General features: G+C 31.0%; 2 protein-coding genes across 4 annotated transcripts in view; one reads left to right on the top strand and one right to left on the bottom strand.

Annotated features, from left to right (window-relative positions):
- Window positions 1-15763, top strand: part of LOC130453343 (equilibrative nucleoside transporter 1-like) — a 29372-nt gene extending 13609 nt beyond the window's left edge. For 2 of the 3 annotated variants that reach the window (XM_056793023.1, XM_056793024.1), the window contains exons 6-10: window positions 254-506; window positions 5012-5196; window positions 7007-7092; window positions 12355-12548; window positions 14694-15763. In XM_056793023.1, coding sequence (XP_056649001.1) covers window positions 254-506; window positions 5012-5196; window positions 7007-7092; window positions 12355-12548; window positions 14694-14805 — 830 coding nt within the window. In that variant the 3' untranslated portion in view covers window positions 14806-15763. The remainder of the gene's footprint in view (window positions 1-253; window positions 507-5011; window positions 5197-7006; window positions 7093-12354; window positions 12549-14693) is intronic. The other variant, XM_056793025.1, reaches the window with a different exon arrangement.
- LOC130453345 (galactosylgalactosylxylosylprotein 3-beta-glucuronosyltransferase P-like) lies at window positions 7582-10405 on the bottom strand. The gene is made up of 2 exons (XM_056793026.1): window positions 9200-10405; window positions 7582-8078 (listed from the first exon to the last, which is right to left on the bottom strand). The coding sequence occupies exon 1, from the start codon at window positions 10220-10222 to the stop codon at window positions 9320-9322; it is 903 nt and encodes a 300-aa protein (XP_056649004.1). The 5' UTR covers window positions 10223-10405; the 3' UTR covers window positions 7582-8078; window positions 9200-9319.
- Window positions 15764-17619: the final 1856 nt, after the last annotated feature.

Raw genomic sequence — 17619 nt, 5'->3', positions numbered from 1 at the left:
ATTATTATCGTATCCAGCTCCCTCAAAAAAGGGATGAGGACGAGTTTGATATGTTATTTATTTCTTAACCAACTTTTTGGGAGTGCTCTACTCTCGTGTAGTGCTTGTTTTTAAACACACTTTAGTTAGAATAATCAAATTTCAAATTTTGACCGAGCACGATATATTTATCACTCTCGTACTAATGTACTACTTTCCCTCGATTAAACCCAGCTAAATATTATATAAAAATTGAGCTAGCAATAATTTTCAGGTCTATCTGGAACTGCGATGGCTACCCTCTATGAATTAATAACCGAGTTCCCTACAAAGTGTTTAATCTATCTCCAGTGCGGTCAGTGTATTTGCGGAATATTGGCTGGAATTTTACGGATAGCTCTTATACCCACACGTATGAGGCAAGATCAGATTACAGCTATTTATTTTTCTTTTGGATCTTTTATCATGATTTCTGTAACAATCTATTATTGTTATGTGGTGAAGACTTCAAAATTTTTTATTTACAGGTGAGATATAGTAAGAAGATCAAATTATTCACTTGAATCAAGTATACGAGATGTTATAAAAATTTTTTAGCAGAGTTTGATTTACATTTCAATTGATAGGTTTTGTACCCTCGTACGCTGAAACCATCAGTATAAAGTTTAAATCCGCCTCGGCTTGTCAGACTGCCAGCAACTCATTGAATATTAAAAACTATTTATGGTGATAATATAGTTAGTTTGAAAACTGTTTAAAAGTGGAAATGTGTCGGAAGGTCGAAGGTCGGGACATCTTTGGAGTTGGAAAAAAAGAGATAAAAATTTATAGTAGTAAGTTTTAAAGGGAATTCTCGATTTTCTTGACTTTGAACATTGAATGAACATGAAAGCAAATAAGTTGAGACAATAACCATATCGGTTACAACGTTCAAATTATACATGTAGAAGATATTTAGAATGGATCAAACCACTTAGGTTCATGAGAACTAGTCGAAACTGGAAGTCTTCGGTCCGTATCCCAAATTTTTATCTGAAGCAGTTTTTATGCTGATTACAACTATATAATTATTTTGTTTCTCCGACTTGTATCTTAGGCTGTGAATATTGTGTGGACAGATAGACATACAGAATATCTGTATTATCTCCACTGTAACAGTGAGAGCTAAAAATGAACAAACTTGCTAGGTTACACAGGTATTACAACTTTTGAAAAAAAGAGGCATTTTTTTCATCATGACAACGCGTCGTGTCTCAATTTGCTTTTGAATTGAGTTTTTGGTTATTAAAAGTTTATCCATCTCACTAACTATATTCAATTCAATATCCTGAAGATACAAAAAAAATAGGATAATACGGAAACTTTTTGACACAATTCATGATATTGAAAAGAAGATCATGAAAAAGAAGATGAAGACTATTTTGAAAGATGTGCAGTGATGAAACCTTGGGAGAAGTGTATTTTGAGCAATGGGCAGTACTTTCAAGAAGATTAATTCAAAATTCAAAATAAACGAAAACTATCTTTTTGTCTTATTAACAAAGGGTAAATTCACAGAAAAATCGAATTTACCACCCTTATTTTGATTTATTAGTAATCAACTGTAACAAAATAAATAATGTATTAAGGTCAGATAACAAAAATGACACGATAGGCGTTTGAAACATCAATTTGACACCCATTAACGGGTTTTAAGTGGTTAAATAACTTCACATAAAACTTAATTACACAACATTCTTTTTTCAATACGTCACGTCAGTTAAATGAATTGAATTCGCCTTTTACATTTTTTTAAATTTATTGATGCTTCAGTATTATTGAAAGCGCAGAAATTTTCAATAATTTTTAATAATGCACCCAGATATTTACCTCTAGTTGTTGTTTAAACTATAAACTGAATGTTTTTGTGCACTATAGCTAACTTAGCTGACTTCACTTATGGGTTTGAGCATAGTTAATAGAGAAAATTCAAATTACTTTAGTTAATCAAATTTAATAACTATTCGAAAACATTAACGGAAGGCTAAAGAATCAGATGGAATCTCACTGGAGAAACATTCCAGGTGTAAGATAATCCAAAAGATTCATAACCGTTTCAACTAAGAAGTTTGAGGATATTCTTGTGATGACAAAAAACGACATTAAACTAGTGGTCGAACTTCTGACAGGCTACTACCCCTTCAAATACCACCACCACCTGCGAATGTCTTGACAATTTCATCAAGTCTTAAGTACCTCGAAGAAGTAGTACCAACACCTTGGAAAGTGGGAGACTACCTGTTTTGTATTGTATCTTGTACAAAATATATATAGGTGCAGAATGGCTGAAAAGCCAAAACGATTTCCCAAACAATCTACATATTTACAAATATACACAATTTGACATCTAAAACTGACATGACATGACATGAAAATGCTTCTTTGAATGGTATTTATTCTAAAATATTGTTTCCGTAGTCAAAGTCAAAAAATATAAATTTAATATTAATCCTAAAAATATAATATATAATGACTGTAGAAGGCTTAATATCAAGCTTCAATAGTATGCAAAAAATATTAATTTTCATTTCAAAATTATAGTGGTCGTTTTGATTAATGATTGTGGATACTGGGAGTTTTTTTAGGTAATTATACACTTTCACGGACACCTGGTTTTTTGGCTCTAGAAAATCGAAAAATGGATGGATTTTAATGATCTTGGTCTCAAAAGGTTCCATTTTACGGCGGATTTATAAAAAAAATTAGTAGAAATAGCTGGAATGAAAATTTCTCATAGTTTTACTTTTTTAAATCGTAAAAAAAACGGTTTTGCAAAACAATCCTTTACAAAAAATTATCTCATTATCAGATAAAGTTCTTATATTTTTTTTGTATTCTACATAAATTAATAAACAATTTTTAAAAAAAACCCCAATTAGAATGATTTTTTCAGTTTTTATAGCTTAAAATGAAATTGATGAAAAACAATCAATTTTCGTGAATAGTTTCGTACTATATTCTTCAATGTTAATAGTTTTTTGACCATTAAAAATCGAAAAATAGATAAATTTTATAATTTTGGTCTCAAAATGTTCCATTTTACGACGAATTTATGAAAAACACGGGGATAGTGGCTGAATTTGCGGTTTTTAATAGTTTTAAACCTTAAATAGTAGAAAAACTTTTTTTTTCAAAATATTCATTTTTTTATGTAAATTGCGAAAAAAAAATATACGAACTTGATTCCACGACGTCAGTAACAGTTACGAAGGATTATATGTAGAAAGTCATTTTTTTTGCATTTAAAGTCATGAAACTGTAAAAAATATTTATTTTTTTTAATTTTCGTATTTTTTTTTATAAATCCGCCGTAAAATGGAACATTTTGAGACCAAGATCATTAAAATCCATCCATTTTTCGATTTTCTAGAGCCAACCTAACCTAACCTAACCAATAAACCAGGTGACCGCGAAAGTGTATAATTACCATAATTTTTTGTAAAGGATTATTTTGCAAAACCGTTTTTTTTACGATTTAAAACAGTAAAACTATGAGAAATTTTCATTCCAACTATTTCTACTAATTTTTTTATAAATCCGCTGTAAAATGGAACATTTTGAGACCAAGATCATTAAAATCCATCCATTTTTCGATTTTCTAGAGCCAAAAAACCAGGTGACCGTGAAAGTGTATAATTACCGTTTTTTAATCAAAATAGACTGCTGGTACTAAAACATAAATCCATTTTAAGTGAGTGTATTAAGTTTTAGGTGTTTAAGTACCTCAAAATTCAAATAAAAAGCAGGCGATATTTGTGAGGATATGCTTATGAGTTTTTTCTTGTTTGTGCTAATTAAAAATTTATATTACAAATCCAACAGCTTTGTTACCAGGTAGGATGATAATTCGAACATAAAAATTATAAGAAACGATGTCTAAAAAACAATTTTCCATAATTGAAATTCGGATGCTATCGAAAATAAAAAATTTGCATTATTTCTGGAGAGCCTTCTGCGATTGATAAGTCATTACAATACATGCAAGATATAAAAAAATATTATAGTAAGCTAATGAATATGGAAGTGAATCAATATCAGCTTAATATCAATTTTTCAAGTTAACAGAATAACAATAAACGTTTCGACGTTTTTGTTTGTTGTTCTCTTTGTTGTTCGCCAAAATCAATAAATCATTCAAAGTTATAAGTATATATTGCTTCTCACATTGAGGATTTAACACCCGAAACTTTATTTTAAATAAAACTGCATTCACAAAAATACGTTACAACGTTCAATGAACTTAGTTAATGAGTTTTCTCATTAGTTCATGAAAAAATAAAAGAAAGAATCTTGGCATTTACAGGCGATCTGAAGGCTGAGTCCTATTTCTTGTTCCTTGTAGATTGTAGGTCTCCGCACTACGTTTTAAAATACAGGGTCGACCACACGAATCCTACTGTGACTGTGCCAATTAAGGGTTTTACTCCCAAAACTTGAATTTTAAAAAAACTTTATACACAAAAATACGTTACAATGTTGAATGAACTTAATGAATCTCAACAATTGAATCAACAAAATTAATTAAAATGGTATTTTCAAAAACTTCTCTTTATATTGATATAAATGCTGAGTAAGTAGTATATAAGAAATATTAAATTTTAAAGTCGTCTGGCTTTTTCTAGATGTAGCTCTCATTTTTTTTCATCTTCAAAAAATTTTGTTAATTGAATTAAAACATAGCTATTGAAATGAGAATAAAATAACAAGACAATTAATTTCACTGCACTCAAACGAATGGGGTGCACCATAGCTATAATCTCTTACAAGTTTTAGTCAGATTTGATTTAGAAAAGTTTCGTACACCTCACGCTTTTGGAATAGTGACATTAATTGTCACAATTGACGTTGAGTAACTAGCGTATGAGGAACGTGAAACAAGGGTACAATAATTTCTTTGAACGTTATTTATTCATTCATTTGAATACATGGAGAATACCTACTTTTCAGGATCGCGAACCTAATTTTTTACGACATTAATTCATGTTTTTTCTAGTATTAGTCAAATGGGTGGTGGGCAACAGGACGAGAGACTACTCAAAAGAGTCAAATTAAAAAAAGTATTAAACAAGGGAAAATGGTTTTATGCTGCAATATTCTTCGCATATGGTACTACTCACGCAGTGAATCCAGGGTTATTGATACTAGTTCTTCCGACAATTGCAGATAGCTATTGGAAAAGTGAGTTGTTTAACAATTTTTATCAATAATAATCTCAAACATTTTATAAGTTATCATCAATAAGAATATTACGGGCTTCGATACTTCAGTAGTAGAACCATACATTGATCACAAAGTTCATGGTCTCAATATCTACATGTCATTTATAGATAGTTTGATGATGAAGCTTCAAATGAACATCAAATACAATTACCTAACGTACCGTACCGAGTTTATTGATGAGCCTGTGAATTTTGATAATCTTGCATAGAAGGCTATGGTCCTAAAGTTGTTCATCCTTTATCTATGAAAATTACTTAGAAAAAAACTATTAGGTCCGAAAATAATTAAACAGATCATGCTGAAATGCTTAAAAACTATGGAAATAATTTGCCTCTATGGCATCGGATTGTGATAATTCCAAGTCCCGAAGTTTCAGTGAGCAGTAGCAGTTTACAAGTTTGTCTGGTACCAAAAAGATTATAGAGTTAATATCCTATGTTACAAACACTCTGAAATATAAGATATATTCGATGTTTAATCAACTCATTTAGTTTTCCATGAATTACTGATACCATAACTGTAATTCAACATAGAGGCAACCAAACTGATGTAGTCAAACAGAGCAAAATTAATGATTTAGGAGATATTTCCGAAAATATTGCACTGCGAATAAGAATTCATATAAAGACTGGAACTTTAAAACTTTATCGAGTTTGAAGAAAAATACTAAGATTCAATCACTGAAAACTTGCACATAGTGAACTAAGTACCATAAAGCGTATCTATGAGCAATATATGTATACCACCTCTTACTACTGATTCGTTAACATGACTTTCACAGTTTTTTCTCATTTAGAATCATTGAAAGGCGTAGAGGCTTTCAGTAATACCGTTGCCACAATGTTTCACAGCAAAGCTTGCGTTCCACATCAACCAACATTCGCTCGTAGAGACTTGGCAGCAAGTAGGAAGGGAAAATCAAATTTGTTTTTCACTGCACACATAATACTAGTACATTAAGATTTTTATTTAGTTCATAGTTTAAGGTAACATTGTCGGTGGCGAAGGGGGTGTTGTGTACATGAACCTTTAGATAGGCCTGTTGTGACCCACTTAGAGAAGCCGACCAGGGGCTTTGGCTTGATCCCTTTGATGTCCTTAGGATAGCTGTGAGGCTTATATATATATAATAAAAACCAATATATTTGAGCTTGAAGCAAATATTTGAAATTGCGAACTGTTTATTAAACTAAAAATTCAAGCTAATTTGACTCAAATTAGTTATCATAAATCACACAATAGATGGTCTATTGTCAACTAATACATTTTGTGAAAATATGTGTAATACGTTGATGATTGAATCACTTTCAATCACATATTTGAAATATTTTTACGTATTCAATAATTTTTAACCTAATATTAATTACAACATGCACAGTCAATGTGAATCCCAACTCCTTAATCTTTTGCTATGACTTACTTCGTTAAGTAAACACCTAGGAATTCATCCTCAAATTGAACGTAAGTCAACTTTAATATTATATATTTAACACACATGTTATATACATGGTTTGAATTGTTTTTTACTTCTCCATTTATATTGTAGTTTTTCTGATGATGGGAAGAACACTTCTCGAAAGCTTGGATCTTTAGTATAATAACGAGTTCTCAATTTCAAAAATTTGCTACAAGCTCCAATATATTGGTTTTTATTCTAACTAGACCAAATCAATTGACTAGTTTGTTAATTGAAAACACGGTATTATTTGTGCTTCGAATGTACTTGTTTTTATTCTTTATATCTACTCACTCAGAAATATTGTTTCAGAAATTTACTTCGTTCCTGTTATCACATTACTGGGTTTTCATGGATTTCTTCTTCTGGGTCGTGAATTATCTAGGTTAATTAAAACTGTAAGTTAGTCCAAAACTTATACGGTAGAGTTATTAAATAATAAATAATTAAAATATTTTGTTCAAGTATCCGTTTCAAGCATTATTTGTAACGGTGATATATGAACAGAACGTATTAACTCTAAGTAAAGCTCAAATCGTCTCCATCACATGTGTAAATATTTTTAAATTAACAAAAACGAAACCTATAGATGTGGAGAAATTGAAACGCTGGAACATTATCTCTTAGGATGAATTGATGAAGCATCTCAAAGCTCTTTTAAAACCAGTTATTCAAATAACTGACACTACCAGCAAATCTTATAACTATATTAGCTAAAGAAGAAATGGAAGTAAAACGGACTCTTCAAAAACCTGAGTGAAGCTATAATTTGATATTTTAGTTAGAGAAAAAATTTCATAAAATTTATATGAGCTTCAAAATACGAAATTTGAGAGCTTATTTATTTACACTCTTTCTATTCGTGGGGTGAATTTATAAACATTGTCTCTCACGTTCTTAATTTATTCAAATACTTTACACTACACTTGACTAACTTATAATAATTAACTTATCACTAACACTCAACTAACTTACATAATTCATTTAAATTCTTCTGTTACTTTTCTATTTCGTTCTGTTCTCTATGACTTAGTTTGTTAGTTTATAATAAATATAAACTAACAAACTACACTAAGCTAACTCGTTTATATATCCAATTGAAGTTCTAAGAAATTCTAGAAAATAAAGAAACAAAACAAATAAATATACTTTCCTAGAAATTAGTTCGCCTGCTATGATAAAAACTTATTGAAAAAACAAACATCAAACGTATATCAGCCTTGCTGTGCCTTTGCTGAATTTTAGAATTTCTTGTATCGTTTTAAGCACGACTCGTCTTCCGAGTGACCATTTTGCGCTGGTGTAATGATTCTCAGCAAGTATTTTATGTGGATTTTCGCATAACATCTTGTCCTGATGATAGTAAAAAGTATTTTCCGCACCTCTATAAAAAAGGGTGAAAAAAATACACACATACACACAATTTATATAGGAGCAAAAATATAAACGACCTAGCTGACTATAACATAGTGACGTTGCTGGTGTCTCGAGCATGAAAAAAATATACTCCCATAGATCTGCTGTCAAATAAAAATTTATGAGTTGATGGTAATATGCAACTGTGGATAAATATATAGGTCAGCTGGTTGTATCTTGGTGGAAAAACTGTCAGAAGATATTTCAAAGGTCTCTATAGGATATATTAAAAAATTCTTAGCCTACTATAGAACCAAACAAAGTTTCAATGTCAAAATATTTTATCACTCAACATATTCTTCTCTTAATTGGATAAATTTATTACAGCGAATGTCTATAGACCTTTAAAAAAAATGTTTCTTCTTGCTCTGCAAACCTGACTTCCACAACTTTTATTACCTCCTCGTTGGAAGAAAAGTCACGATCTTCTAAACTTTTTTTCAATTGAGGAAAGAGATGATAGTCGGACGGAGCCAAATCTGGTGAATAACGGGGATGTTCCAGTAATTTAAACGAATCAAGAGCTCTCTCTAAGTTTATTAGTTAAAGAATGAATGTGAAATTTTTCGCCGAAGTTTTATCCACTGGAATTGTTTTTCGCGAGAAGTTCATTGAGAAAACTTAGTATAAATAGGTAAGTTGGGTTATTAAGTTTTAGTTTACCTCAAGTCTCCGAAGACGATAATTTGGTTATAGAAACGCGCGGCTTACAGTGTAATTGTGAATGTTAGTGTAGCGACAGTGTTCAGTTCAACTCCTACGTCACAACTGTCAAGTCAAGGATCAGCTTTCTACCAAGATGCAGCCAGTTGACCTATATATTTATCTACAGTTGCATTTTTTTGAGTGCTGATCTATGGGAGTATAAAAATATTATTTTTACATGTTCGAGGCGCCAGAGCTTAGTTGGGAGTGGTTTCAACAAGCTTTAATAGAAAAACATTTGTTTTATTAGAATATTTCAGCTTAAAAAATTGCTTGTAATTATATAGTTCTTTTATCAAAGATCATTTGTTTGCTTAATGAAATTTTTTATATGGGTAATAATTGTTTCCTCGTTTCAAATAAGTTTATGTTCATATTACTTACTTTATTGTACTCCACTTGCTATGAAAATAATTGTGGAAAAATATATGAAATAATTTGCTGTTTACTTCTTCAAAATTATCCAATAAAATATAAAATTTCTCACTTTTAAGAAGCACAATATTACAAAATTATCTTCAATAATAACTCGATATTCGTATTGTTAAATAACTGGGTGGTTTTTGCAGGCTCATTTTTGAGAGTGCGAGTATGCCAAACCAATATTTTCGAACAACACGAAGCTAAAAATTGTGCGTCTTTGGGCTCGAAAGGTGATAAACTTTTCAAAAAACCATCTTCTTCATAACCTGCTAAGTAGGGCATCGAAGCATTGGGACGTGATAAAAGAAATTCTACAGAAACTGCAAAACCAGCCATGTCCACTGGAAATTTTCTATTGCCAATCCATCCATCATAAAAACCTTTGAAAGTACAATTTTCTACAATTGGTGAACTTAAGCCGAGTTCAGTGACTAAACCAACAGGAAACATGGATACCGTCTGGGTTTTTCTGATTTCCATGAATAATTCAATGTCGTACGTATTGTCATCGTCAGCAAAATACACTACACCAGATTTTGTATTGTTTCTTATCCACTCCAATCCTTTGTTTCTGTTGGATACTCCTTTAGGTTTCGAAGGTTCACTTTTATATTTTTCAGGCATTGGTGCTAATAGGTATTCATGTTTCAAACCAAACTTTTCGAGAATATTTTCAATTATTTCGTTTTTCTCGTAACCATCTTCTATAACAAGCCATGTTAATTTTGGTACCAACAGTAATGTTTGAGATAATCTAACTAGCTCAGGTATTTGTTCTGGTCTTTTATATGTAGGTGTGATTATGTAGAGATGTGGCAAATTCGATGTTTTAATTGTTTTCGAAATGTGAACCAACTCTGATCTTCTCACGCAGTCTTCATCATTCATTATATTCCAAATTATTGAATACTCTATAGTTAACAATAGAGTACAAACGAATATTATCAATGTATATTTACTAATTAACTTTTTCGAGCTGTTCATATCACGAGAAAAACTAGCGAATACATAAGGCACCAAATGAATTTTATTTTGTTTATTTTATTGTTGATAATTATGTCCATAACACTTTATTGATATAATATATTTAATAAACGATTGTAGTAGGTGTCACTTGTTACTGAAAAGTTAATTGGAAGGTATATGCAGTATAAACAAATTCTTTTTGTGATAAAGAATCGATTAGATTAATACTATTTCCGTAAAATATGACGACAGGATCGGATTGAAATGAATCAACATTTCTTATGAAATAAATTCGATCACTAATGTTCGCTAATGAACATATTTGAAATTGACGAATTTATTGGGAGCAATACCCCAAAAAGAGCAAGTGGCATCGACAACTGTAGATATGCTTAAAAACCTGTAGAAAACTGAATAAATAAAATTAAAAAACAGTAAATCAACATCCACTATCTTTAAATTATATTTTGTATAATTAGATGATACTAATAAATAGAATACATTATGAGGAGGGGAGTTAAGAACAAGAAAATATATGTAATTATCAAAGTTTTAATCAAATATAAAGCTAAAATTAAAAGTCAGTCTTAAGGCTGCAATTTTTCCAGTGCCTACATGTTAGATAGTATTACTACCAACTATTTCATTTTCAATTTCTAAGTTTTCTTGATTTCCCGTTTCATCTTTACTTTTATTGAAATCCTACATATTTTTATTGAATTTTTTAATATCTGACTCGGTGTGCAAGATACCTTTAATTGTGGCCGTAGAAAGTTTTTTTCTTAGTTTCGTTTTCAAACTGTGCGGCAAATATAGAAGCTGTTTGGTTAAAGACCATAATAGTGGAAACATTGCTGAGCCGTCACCATCCGAATTTAATTTGGAAACATGCCACCAAAATTCTTTCACACTTGGCATATTAGTCTCATCCAAATTGAAATTGGTATTGCGAAGAGAACTTCTTCATTCTCTATTTAATTCTGTTGTATTTTCTGGACAAATACCTGGGAAATAATATAATGGCTCAGAAATTGTACTCATATATTCTTTGCTCAAATCATGACCTAAAATCGCTTGTGTTGCGGGTAAACATTTTAGTGTATCATTTAATCATCAAAAGGAAACCTTTGTTTGATTTGGGCTACTGCCTTAATGTAAAACTCTTTACAATCCCTCTTTACAACTCTTGAATGTAGCCTTTCAATCGAATTAAATGTGGTACCATTCCTCCAACATGTCTGTAAGTCAGAGGTAAACTATCATAAGTACATTTTTTCCACGTTCGAGATTTTTACCTCAAGTGTCTCATTTTTGATTGATTTTCAACGGGAAAAATTATCTTACATGCTAAATAAGATGGTAGGTGAAATATAGTTGTATATTATTTTGCATGTAGGGTAGTTTTCCTCCTTAAAAATCTCAAAAGTGAAAAAATGCATACCTCTGACCAACAGATATTGTATATACTGATTCTTATATTTTCTACATTTTTAAAATCTTTCATCGGCCATTTCTATTTTTACTCTTTTGTTTCCTGATTATTACCATTAATATTTTTCTTTTCTTTGTCTCGTCAACTCTCATATACTCATCAGAATTCTATTTATATAGTAATTTTTATACTAGTTTTGAATCTTCTAAAAGCATTTACCAATTTTAATGTCCAAATCTATTTAATTAAAATCTAAGCTCGTGTACGATTCCATTACTTTTAGACGTTTTATATCATTTGCTTCAACCAATTCTACAACCTCTTCTCTTTGTTCTGTCAACGTTTTGGTTAAATTTTGGGAATCTTTTATCAGCATACATCAAATTTCGTGTCAACATCCATTTTTTTTAAAATTTATTTGAGTCCATGTGAGAGTATTCCAAATTTCCCCGATAAATAACTACTTGGTCGCTATTGGTTTGTTGGGTGATGGGTGGCTTGTTCACGATGTCTAGTACAACACTTGAAAATAAATTCTTATAGATACTTTTCTACAGATTATTCAGACTGCTAAATGATATATCCACAACCGATTATAAACTATTAATTTCATTTAATTGTTCTAAAAAGTAGCCTCACTAATTTAAGTTATTTGTGATTTTCAGTTCAACAAGATTTAAAGCTTCTACCAACTAATATAGAAAAAATGTTGTTTCAGCCAAAAAATGGGTTGATACTTTTCATATTTTCTGTGCTACGAATCATTTTCGTTCCACTGTTTATATTTTGCAATGCTCGTCCAAGAAAAGGTCTTCCGGTTTATTTCGAGGACAATGACTATATCATAATCATGGCTGTGTTTGGTATCACGGAGGGTATATTAGTAATCAAGTCATTACTAGCCATGTTACCGTAAGTATCCTCAAAACTATAAGATCTTGTACTCGTATATTGAACTTATCTTAAATTTATTGGATATTCTATTTGTAGACGCTATCCCATTGTACTGGCTTTTTTAAAAATATAATCTACTTTTTGGGATGTTATTATAGAGAGCAAGGATAATATGTTACTCTTATTGGTATTTTGTCGATTTTATTTCATCTACATCAGATACGACTTTGATGAAATTATTTTTGATGCAATGATGATATTTTCCACTATTTCTGGTTTGGCACACTTTTCCGCAATCTATATTATAATAGCGAGATTGTATATTAATTTCATAATATACATTTCAGCATTGATCATTGCATTCATGATCATAAATGAGTAAAGCGTACGAAGTCTTTTGTCAGATTTAGCTACTTGTGTGGTTATTTTCGTTTTCCTAACTTGACAAACATTTTCCAACCATGTAGAAGTTAGTTTTCGGGAGTTGATAGATATTTATAAGAACAATATAGATCCTTTCATGAAAAAAACTAATTGAATATCGCTATTAAAAATGTATAAGGCTGAAAGGATATCATATTGTTTGTTTTTTACCTATTCGTACCGCGGTCGGCCAAATGTCCGTATAAAAATATTTTTTTTATTCAAGAGTACATAATCAATATTTTATTCTTTTTCGTTCGGCTTCCCAATTGTAAATTTTCCGCATAAGTACTTTTTATATTTTACAGATTTTGTCGTCCTATGCATTTTTCAAATATTAAAGAATACATGCAAGGGCCATCTTCGAGATTTAGATTTTATCGAATAATTTCTGGCCACTTGGTCGGTCACATCTACGCCAAATTTGGTGCTATATATACTCCGGTTCGGGTGGCATTTCCTTCGACTTATACAGATTAGTGCATTGATCTGAGAATGATAACTTTCTTTTTTGATTTGGCTTTATCTAACAATCAACATACAATTGTTGAGAAAAGTGCCATGTCGTCGTTTTTTAATCTTGGTAGCTTTTTCTATTTGCTCTAATTGTTTTTTTGTTCGAGTTATTTCATAGATAGATACTAACTAAAATTTTAATCCAAATTTCTACGGTTTATTGGGCATTTATTGAGTGAATCTACACCGTATAATTTAACGGCGAATCAATTACGTTAAATATGGGAAATTCCAATTGAAAATTTAAAAACGGCCATTTGACCAGTCCTGGTAAAAATAGGGCTAAGTTAAATATAGCAACATATGTAATAGCTATTAATTACTAATGAGTTTGTATGCCTGGCCCTTACAATTTGCATTGTATTGACTCTAATACAGTATAGCCCGAAATAAACAGTAGTGTAACTGAATCATAGGTGTCTCTATGTGCGCAGTGTCATATCTTAACCTTAAACAATTAATAAGTAGGGTCTAATTTTTAAAAATGGAGTTCAGAAAAACGAGTACGAGTAATGTATTATGTTAACAAAAAGGAAACTCGTGGCGACTCAGGACAGTTAACAAAAATAATACCCATGAACGTGTTTTGAGCGAAAATCCGAAAGCCAGTCAGACAAGGACAGCATTGCATCTTGGCTTAAAAAGAACTTCCTTGCGAAGAATCCTTAAGAAGGTATTTAGACTGGGCTTTGTCAGACTAGATGAGGTTCAAAAAGTTCATACATGGCAAAAGTGAGTGTCTGGTGTGCAATTAGTCACTTAATCAACAAAGTTAATTTCAAATTTTAACACGTTTTATCCCTTATTACGTCAATTCTGTCGTGCACGTAATTTGGTATGTCGAGTCCAATTTTTCCAGCCGAATGAGGCAACTTACCATACTGCTGCTACTGTTCGTAAATTTTCCGAGAACATTTTACGACTTACTAATTTCTCTTATCCCTCATATTCTTCAGAAGCTCACTTCTCCAGACACATACATTTGGGAATGGCTAAAACTGCCGTTTTTAAAAGAGCACTACAAACCATCGACGACATACCACTAGAGCCTTCTTCAAGGACCTGTGACAACCGTTATTGTACTTATTGTTACTTATTTCGGGCTATATTGTACTAGTATTTTATAGGGCACATTTTAACAGTTTCAGCACGCCAAATGACATTTGTTAGTTGAGTTTATAAACACTGATGTATCACAAATTGAAATTGAATTTGTTTTTGCAGATTATTCGAAGGTGATGAAAGAAAGGCAGCTATGATATTTGTACCACTGGTTTCAGCATCTGCTCTTACAGCTGGCTCTATAATAAATGTTTTGATAACCAATATGATATAAATGTAGAATTTATTATATTATACGATTATACAGCAAATATTTTGTAATATAGATAAAATAACTCGAAAAATGTCTTCTCCGGGCAAAAAGCTGATAGAATTTGTTTTTGCTTCGAAGATAAAATGGTACTTTAGTAATTTAGTACGGTACGAAACAGATGTTCATGGACAAGACAACGAAGGAGGACGAGTACTGTAATAATAACTTCACGGACATATCTCGTAATATTTTTATATATTGTTTACGGTTTTAAATAAAAAGCAAAATTATATTAAAATATGAAATGTCATATTTGACAATTTCACTGTAAATAGCTCTTTTGATTATTGTCTTATTATCTAAAAAAATAATTAAAATACTATTTTCTTCATACCTCGGTCGAAAGTACGTTCTTTCGACCCTAGTAGCAGGGACGAAAGTTCAACATTTACTCCCTGTAGAAAGTACACCTACGTCCTCCATAACAACGGAAGGAAAAAATTTCTCATGCGTATTTATACTTGTAACTAGGGACTATTTATTCTGTTGCTATGACAAATCTTTATAAATAATTATTATTGTCATAAAAAGTGAAATTAATAACGTTCTTTCGAGCGGCTATGAAGAAAAATCGTATACACTACACGGACTGAAAGTTAAAATCTCGGCCCTGCTCGTCATGATGCCCGAGGCGAGGCCCTTGTGGTGTAATATACTATTAAAAAACTTCAGTACATGTGTTAAATCAACACTACACATCTTCCAGCATTATTGAAAATACAGAAGTACATCTAGTGATTCCTACAATAAATGTTTCTGGTAACAATAGTGGCACTATTACTGTTAACATCCAAAAATTATAATAAAAGTTCAGTTATTGATGTTAATTGATTTCTTATTTCTAGTTCTATCAAATGGATTGGAAGAATTTGAGAGTACTGTAAAGTCCACTTTACAGTACTACAGTAGGAAAAAACCTTTAAATACATGCTTTTTAAAGGTTATGTTTACTAGCGAACCAGCGTCATGTTCGCGTTTATTATGTGCACTGCTTTACACTATAGAGTACTCATCTTAATATATTCGCAAGCTTCTTATTAACCCTTCATTCATTCTAGCTTCTTCGTCACGTATCTGCTGCTCAATAACCTTTATTGTTTCGGATAGTTCGGAACTAATGTTATTTGTAGATTAATAAGGAGAAGTGAGTATTAATAGACCAACAAACAATTACTTCAATATCGTTATATGTAACTTTCTCTGATTGGTTATTTTCTCTCATCTAAGTACTATATTTTACAACGTCGCAAAATGTCGGCATCTATCTTGAAGTCGTGCTATTCGAAATTTTGCCTTTGCATATTTTATTATTTCCCAACACTAGTATTATACCGACCTTTTATAGATATAAGCCCGTTTTAAATACAAGTCATATGTACAAAAAATATATTTTTCAATGACTATATTTCACATTTGTCAAAAAAATTCATATGCCTATCCATGACATTTAAATTGGAGTGTATACTTCAAAACGAATAAGTCAAAATTGAGAAAATTACTATATTTTCTAGCCGTGCTAGTTAATTATAACGAAAACTTATGAATATTGGAACAAACATTTCTTCGAAAGTGTACCTATTGTGAAAAAGAGTAGTGATATTTGTTTATTATCTAAAAATCTCCTTGTGACAAGGTATGAATTGCATTTATTAATATTTAGTAATCATATGCTAGTGCGAATATTTTATTTAAATTTGGGGTGTATATCATTGATTTGTTGAAAACAGATTTCGATTTATACTATGATAAGCAAGCTAAATTCCAAAATACTTTCACAATTTGTTAGTTAAGTATTATAAATAAAAAATAAACCTTAAACTTGATTGATATATTTCAACTAACGAGCAAAACGATTATTATCATCTCTATGATTCATACATTGTGAATAATATGACCGTTCGCACTTGAATTATTTTAAGTCCCTAATAAAACCTACAGGATATTTTTTTTCGCCATCTCTCGGATGTACAACTACAAAAACTGCATCACTAGGACTATTCTAAACATCTTAAGTACCTTACGGATATTCACTCGACATGCTGCCTCTCGTGTATTCACTTGGACTTGTCCAAAATTATCGATCTAGACAATTTTCTTAGGACCACAATCAACAATCAGAATAATCAACAATAATTATGTCGGTTCTTTTGTATCATTTTTAAAGTTATCCCGACGGCTTCATAATGGTTTATTCGAATCAAGATACAAAGCCATGTGGATTTGTATCACTCCACCAACGACAGTTTTGACTAGAAACTGTCCCATTTGATGAGAATGTTGCTTCATCCGTGAAAATAATACACCTTGACACAAATGGATTATCTACTAAGATTCCCTGTATGTCACAACAGAATTCAAACCGTCTATCATTATATCCTGGTCTTAAAGTATGAGTTTTTTGAGGTTTGTAAGGGTGATATTTGTATTTATTTAGAATCTTTGATAATTTACCTTTTTTATATCCAATGAAGATGCCCTTTTTCGCAAAGGATATTTAGGATACTCAGTTGCAGAGAACATTACCATGCTTTGCCGTTTTTTGCTAAATTTATTATGTACATATCCATAAGTCTAAAATTCATTAAATATCTTTCTAACAGTTTCATTGTGAATATTTTTATCATATCACCCATTATTAGCACAATGTCAATTTTCTTTTCCAGACTTAATGTTGGTGGCATGTCTAACTTTTCATAAGCAAATACGTCTATCAAGCACAAGACTCTACAATACGGATCTATAAAAACTATGAAAAATACTGTTAGACAGACTGTT

This window comes from Diorhabda sublineata, chromosome 2 (genome assembly GCF_026230105.1).
Source record: "Diorhabda sublineata isolate icDioSubl1.1 chromosome 2, icDioSubl1.1, whole genome shotgun sequence".
Classification (NCBI taxonomy): domain Eukaryota; kingdom Metazoa; phylum Arthropoda; class Insecta; order Coleoptera; family Chrysomelidae; genus Diorhabda; species Diorhabda sublineata.
Note: the sequence above shows the minus strand (reverse complement) of the source record. Positions and strands in the feature narration are given on the sequence as shown.

What these genes read in the sequence shown, in the direction of transcription:
- LOC130453345 (XM_056793026.1), bottom strand. Translation starts at nt 10,222, where the DNA reads ATGAACAGCTCGAAAAAGTTAATTAGTAAATATACATTGATAATATTC.